At 45.9% G+C, this 16,024-nt stretch overlaps 2 protein-coding genes across 3 annotated transcripts in view; one reads left to right on the top strand and one right to left on the bottom strand.

The window, feature by feature from the left end:
- Window positions 1-1,340, top strand: part of FBXO11 (F-box protein 11) — a 70,900-nt gene extending 69,560 nt beyond the window's left edge. For both annotated transcript variants that reach the window (XM_038130711.1, XM_038130710.1), the window contains exon 23: window positions 5-1,340. In XM_038130711.1, coding sequence (XP_037986639.1) covers window positions 5-134 — 130 coding nt within the window. In that variant the 3' untranslated portion in view covers window positions 135-1,340. The remainder of the gene's footprint in view (window positions 1-4) is intronic.
- Window positions 1,309-15,598, bottom strand: MSH6 (mutS homolog 6). The gene is made up of 10 exons (XM_038130709.1): window positions 15,351-15,598; window positions 13,707-13,909; window positions 11,100-11,272; window positions 7,408-9,946; window positions 5,830-6,095; window positions 5,169-5,286; window positions 2,904-2,993; window positions 2,211-2,365; window positions 1,826-2,025; window positions 1,309-1,465 (listed from the first exon to the last, which is right to left on the bottom strand). The coding sequence occupies exons 1-10, from the start codon at window positions 15,563-15,565 to the stop codon at window positions 1,384-1,386; spliced, it is 4,041 nt and encodes a 1,346-aa protein (XP_037986637.1). The 5' UTR covers window positions 15,566-15,598; the 3' UTR covers window positions 1,309-1,383.
- Window positions 15,599-16,024: the final 426 nt, after the last annotated feature.

Raw genomic sequence — 16,024 nt, 5'->3', positions numbered from 1 at the left:
GTAGGTTTTTCTGTGACTGTGGTGCTGGAACACTGTCCAATCCTTGTACGCTCGCCGGAGAGCCTACACACGATACAGATACACTATATGACTCTGCTCCACCTATAGAATCTAATACATTGCAGCACAACTGAATTCCTTTTCAGAAAGAAAGTCCTGCCATTCTAATATCATAACTATTAAAACTTTTTTTTTGGAGGAAGTTACACTTGCCCATTTCTGCAGAAAGAGACTGAATTAAAGCGGATGTGTGAGGTGTTGACACTATGGAGCTCAACCTACCAAAAAAGAAAGTGGCAATATGTTGACTCAGGATAACAGAACTGGGCGTTTTAGCATTACTGTGTAAACAAAGACTTTGAAGGGACAGAAGTGAAGAAAAATAAGCTGCAATTTTGTACAGATACCAACTTCTGAGAGCTGGTGTTTTTACAAGTAGCATTGAAACGCAGTCCAATTTGCAGTAGTACTATTCTGTAGACAAGCAGCATTCTTTGTTGCTGCCTTTATGGACATGGGTACCAATCGCTTTTGTAACATGGTAAAAATGTGAGCTAGCACTTCTGCATTTCTTTTGATTTTTTAACATTTATTCAGATTGAGAAATATGATTTTAATGCTTTAATCTCATGTAGTTTGTTTCTAATTTCAAGCAAAAAATCTTATTGTACTTGAATGTGTCCTGTTTTGTTAGCACACCTAGACTTGCTGTAACTGTACTCATGTCCCAGTATGTACGTTCTTTCTATGAAAGAGAAAACACTAATCTTAAATTATATCCAGCAATTTTTCTGGTGTCCTCTGAAGTTAGAATAATCTCCTCCCCTGCCCCAGCAATAGTCTGTACTCAAACCACCCTAACAAAAGAAAGAAAAACAAGTGTTTTAATGAGACTTCCTAGACTATAATGCACTATAAAACAAAGTACCCATGTAACTAAGTTTTGTGAAAGAAATTTTACTATGTTTTAAAGTACACAGTAGAAAGTCTCCTCAAAACAGTCTTGTACTTTTACTCTGTTCATAGTTTTTTTTGAACAGTCTGGACATTACTTACATAACCTGCTGGAAATCACAGCAATTTCCTGCTCTAATGAAGCTGAGACAAGTATATATACAGCCCTATACAGTTTCATAGCTTTTTTCCATTTATGTGTATTGGTGACAGTGGGTAATCAACAGCCTGAAAGTGTATGCATGTACCATAACATCTAGACTTAATATATTGTGGAGTACTCAATAACCATTATGTAGAGGGTAGGTATGAATTAAAGGGTTTAATTTCCTAGGAAAGACAATGGAAAAATGGTCATTTTTAAAAAATAAAGTTTATTAGATCATTATGGTGTCTGCTCCCACCTTCTTGAGAAACCCGTGCGAGTTCCTAAAGCCGGTCGATCATCGCCGTGAGTTTCCGAACTGCGTTTGGATCACAGGTTGCTCCATCCACCACCTGGCACAGGTACCTGAGGGCAATAACCACCTTTACTGACAGGGACACTGAGGGGCAGAGCTTAAGACTGCCATTCCTGCAACAGCTTTAGGAGACATTGATGCTGGGCCTGGCGTAAAGGCTGCCAGCAGTGCCCCTACAGCACCTCTGTGTGCAAATTCAGATTGGCGCAGTGACCCATGGCTTAAAATACTGCTCATCATCTCTGCCCTCCCATAGTACCTCCCTCCCTCCCTCCCTGTGAACATCTGACGTTCACAAAAGTAATTTTAACTGCCCCTCATGCTGTGACTGAGGAAAAGCCACTGCCCATGTATTAAAATGGGCTCCTATAAGCCACTTTCACCTTAGATCCAGAAACCCAAGGCCTTACCTAAATATTCTCAGTGAGATGGTTGTTTTTTCAAACTCTTTGGCTTTTCTGTGCCCCTTCTGAATGACTTCCTCTGGAATATCTGCAAGTCTTGCTGCATTGAAGCCGTAGCTCTTTGGGCAGGCTCCTTCAATGAACTTGTACAGGAACGTAATTGTTTCCTGGCTTGGATCCTCACTCTCATTTTCAACCATGCATGCCTGGGAAGAGCAAGTCACAAGTTAGAGTTTGCAATATTGACCTGCAGCCTAAGAAACACATCATCATGTCCTGTTCCCAAAACAACCGTTTCTCGGGGCAGAAGAGCACAGAAAAGCAGGAGATAGCCCAGCAGGGAAAAGCAGGGGATATCCCAGCAGGGAAAAGCCCATGCTCACAGCCGTACCATGTGGCCCAGGCGCACGGCCCCGCTGTGGGAATAGTCCTCCACCAGGGAGTGGTAGTGAGTGGAGAACAGCGTCCGGCACCGGATCCTCTCCGCCAGCTCCTTCACCACCGCGCTCGCTATGGCTGTTCCGTCAAACGTGGCCGTGCCTCTGCCTGGGGACACAATGGGACAGCTGTGGCACACTCGGGGCACTGTAAAGTCAATCCACAGTTCACGTGCTGCAGGAGACAGACACCCTACAGCCAAATGCAGCAATGCATTTGTAGTGTCGGTTTGTTCTCCTCCCCGCTGTGTGCAAGACAAATAAACAGAAGTGAGGGGTGAGAGCCACCAGCACCCAGGGGAAGGTGACCTGGGTGTTGGCCCCATAACAATCACCCTCTTCTGCACTGCAGAAAAAAGATGTTTCTGCTCTCCTGAGGTTTGCTGCAAGTAATTATGCAAAGGAAAAGCAGGAAACCACAGCTGGAAATAGGGTAATAATGACTGGGGGTGGGAGGTGGTGAAGACTTCCCAGGGCACCCAGGACGTGTTCATGTTAGAGAGGCTGAGACACCAGTTAAACACCAGCATCATTATGATGAAACTGGCCCTGTCTACTTGGCTGCCATTCAGACAGCCCAAAAACCTTGCAGCCAGTCTTTCTTCCCTCAGATTTCGCTTACATCTATTACAAAACAATCTAATTACCCAGTTCATCCACGAGAACAAGGGAATGCTCTGTTGCATGCTGCAGAATGCTGGAGGTCTCACTCAATTCAACAAAGAAGGTACTTTCACCTTTAAAGGAAATTACAAAAAAAAAAAGCCATGAAGTAGTCAAAGATCTAAGAACCACAACTAAAACCTCATTTTATCTGCACTAGAATCTTGGTTAAGCTAAAGTGAAACTCAATACCAAACTGAAGATGAACAAAAACATGACACTTTTTTTCCAGTGTGAAAACAGCAGGTTCCCATTTGCCAGAAGAAAACAAGTTTTGGTTCCTTGTGGTTCCTTTAGAGTACAGGTATAAATAAGCACAAGCACAATTAATTAAGTTTTCAGGCCAACACACCTGCTTAATTTTAATATCACCAGTGAAAAGTAACAGCTGGACAAAAAGAGGGGCACAAAAGCTACAATGGGGAGAATTTTTGTCCCTTTCTTGCTCTGAATGCACAGGACAGGCTGAAGGTGTGTGTGGCTTTGCAGCAAGAAAACCAAGCAGAAAATCAAAGACTGAGAGACTGGAATTACTGGTTTGGTTGTGGTGTCAGGAGGGAACTATTTGGATAGTAAAGGCTCTATTTGTACATTCTCTCCTCGAAGTATGACAAAAGCAGTATTCTGCTGCTAAGGCTCAAGCATCTCATGGGAGTTTCAGCAACCCTGATAATACAAAGCCTGAAATTTACACCTGAAATTGGTTTTAGTAGATTATGAGCAGAAGCACACAATTCTTCACACCCTTCCACCTGATAAACCCACACTTACAAAGTCAAGATTTACTTGTTTCTTGTGGAGATCATTACAAATAATCACAAGTAGCAGCAATTAATGCAATTTATTCCATTAAAGACAAGCATTTATTTCCTGTACTCATGCTGCATGAGCACAGCTTTGCTCTAATGTAAGTTTTTCTAACATGAATTATTAAGCAGTGTCCACCAATCCTGATTTTCTGCATTTATTTAAAGAAATTGCCAGGACTTAACATTTTCAACGATATTTAAGAATAACCATTTATTCTCTTCAGAAAATAAAGCCCTAAAATTTTATTACAGAAAAAATTACCTTCAAAGAAGTCCTGCCGACATCCCTTACCAAGTGACTGCCGTGGAACAACTTTTTCTGTGCTTTCCTATCTACACAGTGTGCAAACAAATGCATCAAGAACAGATTCCAAAGCTCGTTCTTTGCAGTGTTCACCCTCCTCACAATGTGAAATGTCAAATCAGAAGTATAGTCCTCAGTTAATTAAAAAAAAAAAAGAAAATGCTACATTTTGCTAGACCATCTCTCATAAAGGAAGGCCCTTCTCACCTCTACCATATGCATTTAAGTGTTCTTCCACACTTTTGATTCCTTCTTGTACTGAAATTAAACAAAATGGAGACGAGCTGGGCAAAGAAGCCTTAATAACATTCTCTAGCTGAGAAGAAAAGCCTTGATTTGGGGAAGTGTAAATGTTTTTTTTTTTAATTAAGAACTTGGAATGATTCATTTCCAAATTCCTTCTGTGCAACAAGTTCAGTGGGCTTCTCTCCTTTCATATTCACTGACCCATATTTTTCAGCAGAGAGATCACAGAAAACCCGTGCCCTCCTTAATGAGCAGTGATACTACTCTTACCACAACAATCATTTTATTTTTCTAGCCCAGTGGCACTTTGCCCATCACCACTGGCTGACTTTACCAGTCCACTTGTCGTGTCATCCTCCACTTGTGTCTTCCTCTCCATTAAAGGAACAAAATACTCCAAGAACTGTAAACTACTACTTCCAAGAAGGACATCTGCCTCTCTTCCTCATCAGAAGAAATCAGATTTCAAACATAAGGCATTCTGATTGAAACAAGGGACTTCTATAGTCCTTGCAGGAAGGCGCAAAAACAACTCCTGTGCAACAGCTGCCCCAACATCACTGTCCTATTTCAGAACACTTACAAAAAGGTATCAGTGAGAGTAGAATATAATCAACTCTAAAAAAAGATATTCCTCACACTTGCACCCAGCTGGGAGTTAGGCTTTTAATATTAAAATTCATTAGGAAGTGATCCCGTGAGTCTGTCAAAAATCGAACAGATGCACACATGAAAAAAATAAAGCCTAAGTGCAATCCTGTCTCCATTCTGAACAAAAGAGTGCACAGCTCTCCCTGCAAAATACTGTCCCCTTTCCAACTTGCCACTCGAAGCAAGAGCAGAAAGTTGGTGCCAGCAGCCCTCTGTGCAGCTATGTGTCAGGCACTCACCAGCCATGATCCTGTCGGAGGCGCCGAGCCGCGTGAACACGCGGTCGATGGGCGTGAGCCTGCAGGCTTCCGCGGGCACGTAGCACCCCAGCTGGGCCATGACCACCAGGAGACCAGCCTGCACAGCAAACAGAGACATTCATGCTTGCACTAGTGCTTGCAGCTTCAGTTCCACACACACAACGAGGGCACGAAGCTGTGTTTCCCCTAAAACAGGGACTGGAGTACATAAAGGTTCCTGCTGCTTTAACAGCTCCAGGCTGCAGCAGCATCATCTCTGGCAGGACTGAACTACTCTGAAAGCCTTGAAAACACAAATTATCACAGCAAGAAGTGTTTATAAAGCAACCTCCCTGCTGATCTCTAGTTTCAGCTTGTTCAACCTGCAGAAGCATCTTTTGCCAGCTGATGCCAAGTCCTGGGTAAGTCACTTGAAAAAGATAAACGGTACTCCATCACTTCCACCCACCCAACTCTCCTAGGACAAATAAAACTTATCCCTCCCTAAAGCAGAAAATGACATGAGCACTTTCTACCAGCCTGTGCAATTGCTGCACACCCAGAAGGCCACTTCTGGGACCTCCTGTGACACCCACGACAGCCAGGCCCTGTAATTGCCTTACCCACACCCCAGAGGTACCCTGGGACACACGACAATCACCTGTCTCATGAGCGTAGATTTGCCACCCATGTTGGGGCCAGTTACCAGCACACAGGAGGCCTCACTGCTGCTGCCTTCATCCTTGATGCCTATCACGATGTCATTGGGAATAAAATCATCCCCAAAGAAAGTTTTTGTGATGCATGGATGGCGGGAATTTCTGAGTTCCAGGAAAGGAGGAGCATTATCCGTAGGCAGCAGGATTACAGGTCGGCACAGAGGTCCATCACCACCTTGACTGTAGTGAGCAAGGGACATCAAGACATCTATAAAATGAAGAGACACTCCAGTCAGTCACACTTTCAAATTTCTTCATACACTGGAATTCATTTACTCATTGAACAGCAATTTGTAGAAACAATTTTCTATTTTATTCCATTTTCTCACAAGGGAAACACCCACGAAGGACTCCAGAACAAGTAAAAGGTGGGAATATTTAGTGTCTTCCTTCATTCCTTAACAGATTTCTACACATGTCATGATAAAAACAATCCCCTATAGTTTTTTTAGTTCAGAAGTCTTTAAAATCCACATAATTGCATTTCAAAAGTTCATGTATAAAATAATCCTTTATTGCATTGGTTTTTCATTTAGAACAAGTAAGAAGGAAATCAGCTTCTGTGACAGTGAATTACTTTGTGAAGAATCCTAATTCTGCTTGAAAGATGCCAGAGGAAAACTGTATAAATACTAAAACTCTGTGTGTCCAGCAGGAAGCAGCAGCACAAGACCCCTCAGTGAGCTGAGCCCCGAGGTTCTAACAGCTGATCACCTCCACAGTGTGACTGTTCATGATTTTAGAGGCTTTATGTACACACACTACAGCTGAGCCTGGACACTGAATTCCTCTCTGCTGGGAACCAATTCAGCACTTGCCCTGAGCTGTGGTGTAGCTGATACGACTGCTTCCCAGCAAATCCATTCCCAGCCAACACTCCCTGCCTGCCTGCCCTCCCTTTTCTGCTCTAGTGGCATTCAGAGAGTGCTTTCATTTTTCCCTGGAACAAAGACATCCCAGAGTGCCTCATCCTAGCAAAAAATCCACAGGACAGAAGTATGCCAGTCCTGAGAAGGGAATACAGAAGACAGTTCTATCCCAGAAATTTAAGGAGGATTTGGGGAAGCCTTCTTAGTAGACTACCTTCTTCAAGGCTCAACACTTGAGCACTTTTATTTTTAAAGGATAGCCAGAAAGCATCCTGCTCAGATAGAAAAAAAACTTACCAGCAGGTTAGATTTTTATAGCTCCATTTAGTAAGAAGCTACTAATCCACACACAAGGCTCTGGAAGCAGTGAGGCCCACCAGGCTACACTGAACTGGGAAAAACACTTGGCTGCACATCTACAACCGCGTAACAGGAATGAAGAAATAGCTTGCAAACATCACAAGGCCCAGCAACTGTCCTGCTATTTAGCAACAGGAAGAAAACAGGGAATCACTGCTAATTATCAAAGCCCTCACCACAATCAAGAGCTTTAAAAAGACAAGTCAAGAGCTGGTACTGAGCTTCCCCAGATCAGATTTCATCAGCACAGGGGTAGTTTTACTGTGTGTCAGAAGGAGGCAAAGCTCTTACCCAGCACAGCAATGCACTCCACAGCTGTCTGCCAGTCCTTGCTGTTCTTGTCGAAGTTGTAGAAGAGGCGCCTCATGCAGTCCTTGAGGGCGGCGTCGCGGCGCTCCTCGGCGTTCACCATCGCAGCCAGCATCTTCTCGATCTCCTTGGTCCAGTAGCGCTTGTAGCCCTTCCTGCTTGACCTCAGCTCGTACTCCTCGGGCAGGTTACGGGATATGACACTTTCTGGGATTTCCATCTGGTACCGGTTCTTGCCCGTCCCCCAGTACTGCACGGATTTGGACCCAAGCAGCTTGCGTTGCTTATCCAGGTACTTCCGAAGATCCTCCTCGAGAGCTCTGATATCCTCTAGTGCTCCGTCATAATCGGGGTCAAATCCTAGTTTGGGGGTAATCACTCCTGTCTTCCGAGCCTGGTTGTGATCAAAGGCAGTGTCCCACCTTGTGAGCTCTGCACTCAGGTCTGGGAAGCGGCCGTCGGGACTTTTGGCTTTGCGGGTGACCAGCTGCTTCAGGACTCTAGATTTGAAGTCACTAGCAAACTCCTCCATGAATTCGACAATTTCATTCATTACTTTGAATCCCTCCAGGGTAGACAGAAAGTCAGCAATTTTTTTCTTGCTATATTTGAGTTCTTCATAGAAGATGGCCCTGCTGTCAGGATGGTTCTGACTTTTGAGTGGCGACCCAATGCTGTGAATTTTGCTGAGCAGTCTTTCAAGGTCAGGCAGTTTCTTGAGGTACTCAGTGACTTCAGACATTTTATCTGGCACTGCCATGAGGTCCTCGACAGCATCCAAACGATCATTGATGGATTTAGGATTACAAAGCGGAGCGCAGAGCCACTGTTTCAAGAGTCGCTTCCCGAATGGTGTACAGCAAGAATCAATCCTTTCCAACAAAGTACCTTCTGTGCTTCCATTGGTTCCATTCTGCAGGACTTCCAAGTTCATCAGGGTGACTCCATCCAGCACCATCCGCTGGCCAGTTCTGCTAAACAAACTACTTAAACTCACGGTTTTTGCAGTAGCAATATCCACAGGGACATATTCCTCAAAGTTTGCCTGTGATAACAGCTCCTGATCAATCAGACATTTTTTGAGATAGAAGACACATCCCCCAAGAGCTGACAAAGCCAACTCACTGTTTTCACCAGGAGTTAATCCCAGGGAGTCACTCTCTGAAGTCAGAGATTTGATTACAGAGGGCAGAGAACATCCATTTTCAGAATTCTGCTTCTCCTTGAAATATCCTTCCTCAAGAAGGACTTTTAGTGTTTTAGATGCATTCCAGAACTGGGAACCCGAGGTCAGCCCTTCCTGAATGCAAGAAACAAGGGAGCCCTTCAGTATCTTCTGTGTGTCCACAGACAGGTTGCCCTTCTCAAACAGCACCTGCACAGGGGTGTAGTGAGCTACCAAAGTCCTAAACCTGGAGCAGTGGCGGTCGTCTGGGAACTGGCCAACGTGGAACTTCCCCATGGAGGTGTCGACGAAACAGACCCCGTAGACGCGCGTCCCGGCCGAGTCCTCCTTCTCCTTCACGCACAGCAGGAACTTGCTGTGGTTCTCGGAGGGGTCGCAGTCCATGACGCTGTAGGTCTGGGTTCCCTTGGTGATGATCCTGCAGATCTCCCGGCGCACCACCTTGTCAAACCTGCTGGAGTGGCCCGCGGACCTGCAGCGCGCTTCCATCATTTCGGGCGTTTCCGTCTGCTCCACGCGCGCCACCTTGTAGCCCTTCTGCACCAGGACATCGGAGAATCGGCCAAATGCGGTTTCTGGAAAACCCGAGTGGGCCCAGGTGCCCTTCATAAAGATCAGGCCCAGCTCATTGACGCCAGTGACCGCGTCCATGTGATACAACTCGTAGAACTTTCCGACCTTGTAGCAAATCACAGCGTCAAAGTTTTGGCTTTTGAGCTGCCACCACCTCCGCACGCCCGGCGTGCACTTGTTGAGGTAATCCTCGGGCACATACAGAGTACAGGGGTCATAATCAGGGTCACCCTGACGCCTCCTGTGCGCATCTCTCCTCTTCCCCTCTTGCAGCCAGTCAAGCTTTTCGTGCTCCCACACTGAGAAGCCACCAGTGCCTCCACTGCAAGCATTTGTTTGAGATTCAAAACTTTCAGGTGCTGCAAAGGATGTCAGCTTAGACTTGGCTTCTGAAGAGACTGTTGCTGCTCTTTTGGGTGTTTCAGAACATTCATTTCCCAAGCTACTCCTTTTAGCAGGCTTTTTCACCTCTCTTCTCTTTCGTTTAGAAGGGACTTTTACGGGGCTCTCTGCAAGACTCTCTGTCTCTGCGTCAGAAGACTCATTTTCATCCACCCCACTACTGGCTTCCTCACTGCTTGCTGCTTCTTTCCCATCAGGCTTGAACTCCACATCGGAGCCATCGTGGTCACTGTCAGAATCCAACACTCTCCTTCTCTTGGCTTTTACAGCTCTTTCCCTGCTCATCACTCGCTTATTGCTTTTCATGTCCTCCTCACTATTGCAGTCTTCACTGTTGCCTGATGCATTTTCACTCATCTCCTGGAAAAAGAAATTATTTTGTCTGTAGATAATTCTGGCTACAAAGATCCTGCTATAAAGAAGTGCAAAAATGTGCAATAACACAGCACCTATGATGCTTCAAGCAAGAGACAGCAGAGCCATAGGCAATTCCATCACCCTTAACAGAACTCAGGTTTTTTCTGGACAACTAACTGCTACTGGCCAGTGGCATAATCGCTCTTATTTCTGTTCTTTAGAGACCCATTCATTACTGTGCACATGTGATGCTGATGAACAAAGCATTTACACTACACAAAAAAGAAGATGGCACACATAGGAGAAAGGAAAGCAACTCCATTATTTGCCTTTTCAGCCTCAAACTTTAATGGAAAACCAGCAGTGGAGGGACTGTAGTGAGTACAAAGTGCCACGCACATAACACAATGCCTGGAGTGGCACCTGTCCCTCAGGGCACTGTCACACTGGACTCTGAGAAGGTGAGCTAAGGGAAACCACAATCCCACTGACAGTTTCCTCCTACCATTCCTCTCCGGAGAAATCTATTCCAAGGCATATGGTGCTACTGAAATAATAGCTGAATCAACACAACATGAATACAATACAATAAAACATCACTTTTCAGTTACTCCACCAAGACTGCTGTTAACAGTGCAAGAACTGGTACTTTAGTGCTACTCCACAAGATGAGGGTAGGCTCCAAAAATTCAATTTAATGCCTTAGATGAACAGTCAAAAAGCTATAAATTTATATATTAAGACACGCTAAAACTCCAGATCAAACTTGGGGCAACTTGGACTATGAATAGGAGACAGAGAAGATAAAATGATGCATCAGAAAAAAGGATTTCTGAGTGAAAAAGTAGGTCAGCAGGGAGTGATGAGCGAAGAGAGTCAGAGAGTTAAGCAGATTCTGAGGTCAGTCCTTACCATACAGAACACCAAAGAGACTTCTCTTTCCAACTAGAAAAGATGAGAGACCAGCATATGACCTGACAACACAGAAGCAGTACAAAAACAGACAAATGGATACATATGTGTGCAAGATTAATGAGGAGATAAGCTGTGATTACTGTACCAGAGAATTGCAGGATATTCCATGCTTAGCTCCAAGTCACAGCTTCTAAGTTCTAGCAATATTTCTGCAAATGACAGCAATTAAGAAACATTTTACCTCCATTTCTTCCTCTTCCTCCTCTGTGTCTGAAGGCTCATTGCATACTGCCAGTTCAAGCCTCTTGGTTTTATCTTTGCTCATGGCATCATCTGCCAGCACCATGGCTCTTTTAATTTCAGGCTTTGTGCTGTAAAACATACCTCCCTTCATCGTCTCCCCATCTGATGAACCTGTAAAAAACACAGATTTGTTACGAACAAATGCTAAATGCTAGACTTAACATTTGTTAAGTCTAGCATTTAGCCAGGGTTCCTAGATCACTTTTAAATGTATTCAGACAACTGGCATTCATATTCAGATAACTAAACTTCTGTGCTGCTACCACTCATTCCCACCACATCTTAAATACAGCAATCTATCACTCCTTCATCCTGATGAACTACCCCTGGGGAAAGTATACACATTCACAAATGAAATGCCTACCTAGATGAAAACTTGAGGAATTGCTTCTATTTCTGTAACTCATTAGCACATGTGAGCACTCCTAGGCTGAGCTCTGACTCACACTGACTGTGGTCAGTACTGAATTTAACACTGGCAGAGCAGCAGACAGACCTGAGACCATGGGGCTGTTTTAGCAATGGCAGGTAAGTTCAGCCAGAGTTATCTTCACTTCCTAGGCACGAGCCACCTATGGCACAGACCTGAAAGCTCTGCTGGCCTCCAAACTGCTGCTCTGAGTGCAGCCAGGCACCCAGCCCCAGCCCATTAGCCAGATTAGCTGATGGCCAATCACGCTGGCCACTCAGCCTGCCACTGCAGGGCAGTGAACAAAGCCTGCTATTAATAACTGCTGCATTCCCTCCTCCTCCTGCACAGCCCCTCCTGCCACCACCTGCACGCAACCCAAACCCAAAGCCAACCAACCTACAGACCGACTTCAGGTCCTTTCCCCACTCCTGTGAGTCCCACCATCCACCACCACTGACTGAAGCTTCAGCTCTAAGCCAGTGGCAAAGGCAGCAGGCTGGGAGGAGGCCCAACACCCCAAAAACAACTCAAACAAAATTCCTACTCTCAATCAACTCCGAGTCTGCAGTAGCAAAGCAGGGAGTTACAAGTAACTGCTTCTACAGCACTAAGGCAACACATTAACAATCCAGATCTCCCTTTCTGTTTTCCAAATGCAATGAGGCAGTCTAAAAATATGTTTGCATTAATATTAAATGCAACTGAACAACATCAGAAGAAAAATCTTCTTATATAATTGAGCTGCACACTCAAGAGTGCAACACCTGCATATTCACTTAACCAGCTGCTATGCACCTCCACTTCTTCATGCCCACATGTTCCAGGCTGTGCTGTCTGCATTTACTCAGCTACAAAAACATAACACAACCCAAGAAACTTAGCCATTTTCTTACCCAAAGACTCTAAGACTATTCCTTTGTATATAAAGATGCTTTTTGTTTGAATTTAAAGCAAATAGGTATTTTTAATATTTTTACTCTGTTCTGCATTCAACACTTCTCCTGTGATAGATCTGTGCACCTGTGCTTGAAACTCCGTTTTGGCAATTTTCTTTTGGTAAACAGAATAATTCCCCTTACCAGCATTTGCTTCTAAGTGCAATTACAAGCTCTCAGAATATTTTGATTGTTTTCAAATACTTTGGGGAAAGACACATATAACCATGGACCAATTTACTTGCAATAAATTATGCTAACACACATGGCAATAACATTACCATTTTAATTTATAACTATGGCTGAAGTGCAGCACGCTGAACCACAGAGGAGACAAATATGTGGCTACATGATCACAGGATGGAACTCTGACTTGTAAAAAGGGAGAAACTATTTAAATTCAGGTTTTTTCAGTGACACAACGGGGCATCAGAAATACTGTATTACACATGAAGTATTTGACTAACAAGACAGTTTACAGCCAATGATTTAGTTTTCAGCAACAGTAAAATTATGAAAAAAGGGGAAACAGATTATGTTTATTAAAATGGTAAGATTTATTAAGCAAAATGTTAACTCTTGATTACATTTGATTTCCACTAGTTAGCCATGTCATTTCTTCAGTATCACAGACACCAACTCTGATCTGTAACTACAAGCACTGCCCTCACCAACACCCAATTCTAAAGTTATATATTTCATTTACAAAACTGCTGTACTGCTGAGAACAAATACTGCAGCAGAATTCATTTTATTTACCCAGTATCCTGGGCCTAGCCTTTTAATTCTGGACATACTACAGCTACTAAATAGCTGCTTAAAAACTGGGTTTGACACTCCTAATATTTTAAGGATTTCAGGGCTAAAAGTGGAAATACTGGATTAATCTTTTACATCATTTTTATACTGAAATAAAGGAAATATCTCCAAACATTAGCAAGCCTTAAGTTTGCTTAATTAGTTGTTCTAATACAATAAATGAAAGGGCTTAGTGTTTTATGTTTCAAGAACTGTATAAACACAAATGTACCTGTAACCCTCAAAAACCTGTCACTTACAAAGCACAAAACATGTTCAATTCTACTCTTGGTTTTGCTGCTCCTTCTCTATGGAGAATAATATATCCTATATTCCAAGCCTGTAATTCCAAAAGAAGTGGCACATTTCCACTTCAAACAGTTTTGTTTCTATCTCTTACCTTTATATGGCTTCAGGTATTTAACACTGATCCAACCCCTCGTAGGGCTGTCATCAAAGAACTGCACGTGGACACGAGCGGATTTTCCTTTTCCTCTGACTATTGTTCTTTCAGTGGGATGGTTGTATATGAGACATGGCCACCAGGGATAGCCTTCCATCTTGGCCCACACCAAGTCCCCAGGAGAATACTCACAGGAGACACTGCAGAGACGACAAATGTGTCATTTAAGGAATGCAAACATTTGGAACAGCTCTCTTCATAAATGTTACTGCACACTGCTGCTGAGCATTTTGCCCTCTTATGGTCTTTGGAAGCCTCCCGGGGGTGCAACCTGGATTACACAGTTCTTCCACACCACCACCAACTTTCCTCCTAAACTTTTTGTTTTGCTCCTCCAAGTTCTGCTGGATTCCCACAGAGACAGAGCTTTATCACAGAATGGTTTGGGTTCAAAGGGACCAGGGGTGAGGCATCCACAGCTTCTCTGGGCAACCCGTGCCAGTGGCTCACCAGCCTCATAGTGAAGAATTTCTTCCTAAAATCTAACTAGACCTACACTCTTTCAGTTTGAAGCCATTCCCTCTCACCCTGTCACTACATGCCCTTTTCCTGTAGAAGCTAATTTTCAACCAGGCAATTAAAGAAAAGAGTTAAGACTTTAAAAACCCTCAGGCTAAAAAAAAAAAATGAATAAATAAAAAAACTCTACCTGCACTGCAAAGCACCTGGTGCAGCTCTTATTTGCTCTCACCTCCTTCCCACAGATTTCACCCCAGACACTGCCACACTTCCATAGAGGATGGCTGGGACACTCCTGCAGGCTGTGGCCAAACCACCAGTGACACTCAGTTTGCTGACAGGTGGGACACTTGACATCACGGTGTTCAGCACAAGAGAGACATGGGGCTCCTGGAGCCGGTCCAGCAGAGGGCAACAAAGATGATTATGGGAAAGGAGCATCTCTCTTAAGAGGAAAGGCTGAAGGAGCTGGGCCTATTCAGTCCCGAGGAGAGGAGACAGAGAGGGGACTTCATCAATATGTATAAATACCTAAATGAGGGGTTGCCAAGAAGATGGACCCAGGCTTTCCAGGCAGAATGACACGAGACAAAGGGCACAAAGTTCCACCAGACCACAAGGAGGAACTCCTCGACTGTGTGTGTGACTGCGCACTGGAGCTGACCGGCCAGAGAGGTGGAGGTACTCACTGGAGGTACTCAAAACTGTCTGAACACACTCCTGCGCCATGTGCTCTGGGATGTCGCTTCTCGAGCAGGGAGGCAGGGCCAGATGCCCCAGTATGCTCCCTCTCAGCCCGACCCACGTGTCCCTCTATGACACAACGCGGAAAGCAAATTTAAAACACGAGCGCAACACCACTTCCAAACAGCACAACCCGACCGCCCGGCCCGTGCCCGCAGGTGTCCCATTGTCCCACCGCGCCGGGAGCACAGGCCGCCGCGGGCCCGGCCGGGCTCCAGAGCCAGGCAACGGCGGGGACTGCGACAGCGACGGGGCCACGACGACACACGGACATCCCCAGGGTCCCGCTCGGACCGCGGGCTGCTGCAGCTCGCGGTCCCCTTCGCGCCCTCCCCTCCCGCGGGCCGCGCTCCGCGGCCTCCCCCGTCCCGCCGCTACCTGGGGCCCTTGGCGGCCGCGCCGCCCCCCGCGCCCTTCTCGCCGCTTTCGCCGCGCCGCGCCGCCGCTCGGCCCGCCCCGCCCGGGGGGCTGCCGGCGGCCTGGAGGCCATTCTGCTCCCCCGAGGCGCGGCGGCGGGGCTCGGTGCGGGGCTCGGTGGCGGCCGGCGGCGCGGCCTTGGAGAAGAAGCGGAGCAGGGTGCTCTGCCGAGACATGGCCGCGGCGGGAAGCGCGCGCCGCCCAGCGCGCCAAACCCGCGCGCCTGGCCCGGCCCCCGCGCCGCCCTGCGCGCCAAACCCGCGCGCCTGGCCCGGCCCCCGCGCCGCCCTGCGCGCCAAACCCGCGCGCCTGGCCCCGCCCCCGCCCCGCCCCGCCCTCAGCTTTGGCGGGAAGCGCTGAGGGGGCGGCCGAGCCCGTGTGTCCCCGCTGGCCCTAATTGGTGCAAAACGTGGAATATCTGGAAATTTCCGTGAGAAAGGACGTTGGGTGATGTCTGATCTTCGCGTGCTTCCAACCGTAACCAACGGGAAAGGGGATTTAACCCGTGAAATAGCGGCTGACGAGCAATCCCTGAGTGGCGTCCTGGTGTTAAAAAGACAAATTAAATTGCTTGTGAAACAAAGCCTGGGGAGAAGGATGTGCAGCTAGTAGTGGACACAAAGAATGCAGAATTT

The sequence above is a fragment of the Motacilla alba genome, chromosome 3 (assembly GCF_015832195.1).
Source record: "Motacilla alba alba isolate MOTALB_02 chromosome 3, Motacilla_alba_V1.0_pri, whole genome shotgun sequence".
Lineage (NCBI taxonomy): Eukaryota > Metazoa > Chordata > Aves > Passeriformes > Motacillidae > Motacilla > Motacilla alba.
Note: the sequence above shows the minus strand (reverse complement) of the source record. Positions and strands in the feature narration are given on the sequence as shown.

What these genes read in the sequence shown, in the direction of transcription:
- MSH6 (XM_038130709.1), bottom strand. Translation starts at nt 15,565, where the DNA reads ATGTCTCGGCAGAGCACCCTGCTCCGCTTCTTCTCCAAGGCCGCGCCG. An exon ending in GCGGCCGCCAAGGGCCCCAG is followed by an intron (nt 13,910 to 15,350) that starts GTAGCGGCGGGA and finishes TCGTCTCTGCAG; the next exon opens with TGTCTCCTGTGAGTATTCTC. An exon ending in CCGTGCGCCTGGGCCACATG is followed by an intron (nt 2,026 to 2,210) that starts GTACGGCTGTGA and finishes TGCTCTTCCCAG; the next exon opens with GCATGCATGGTTGAAAATGA.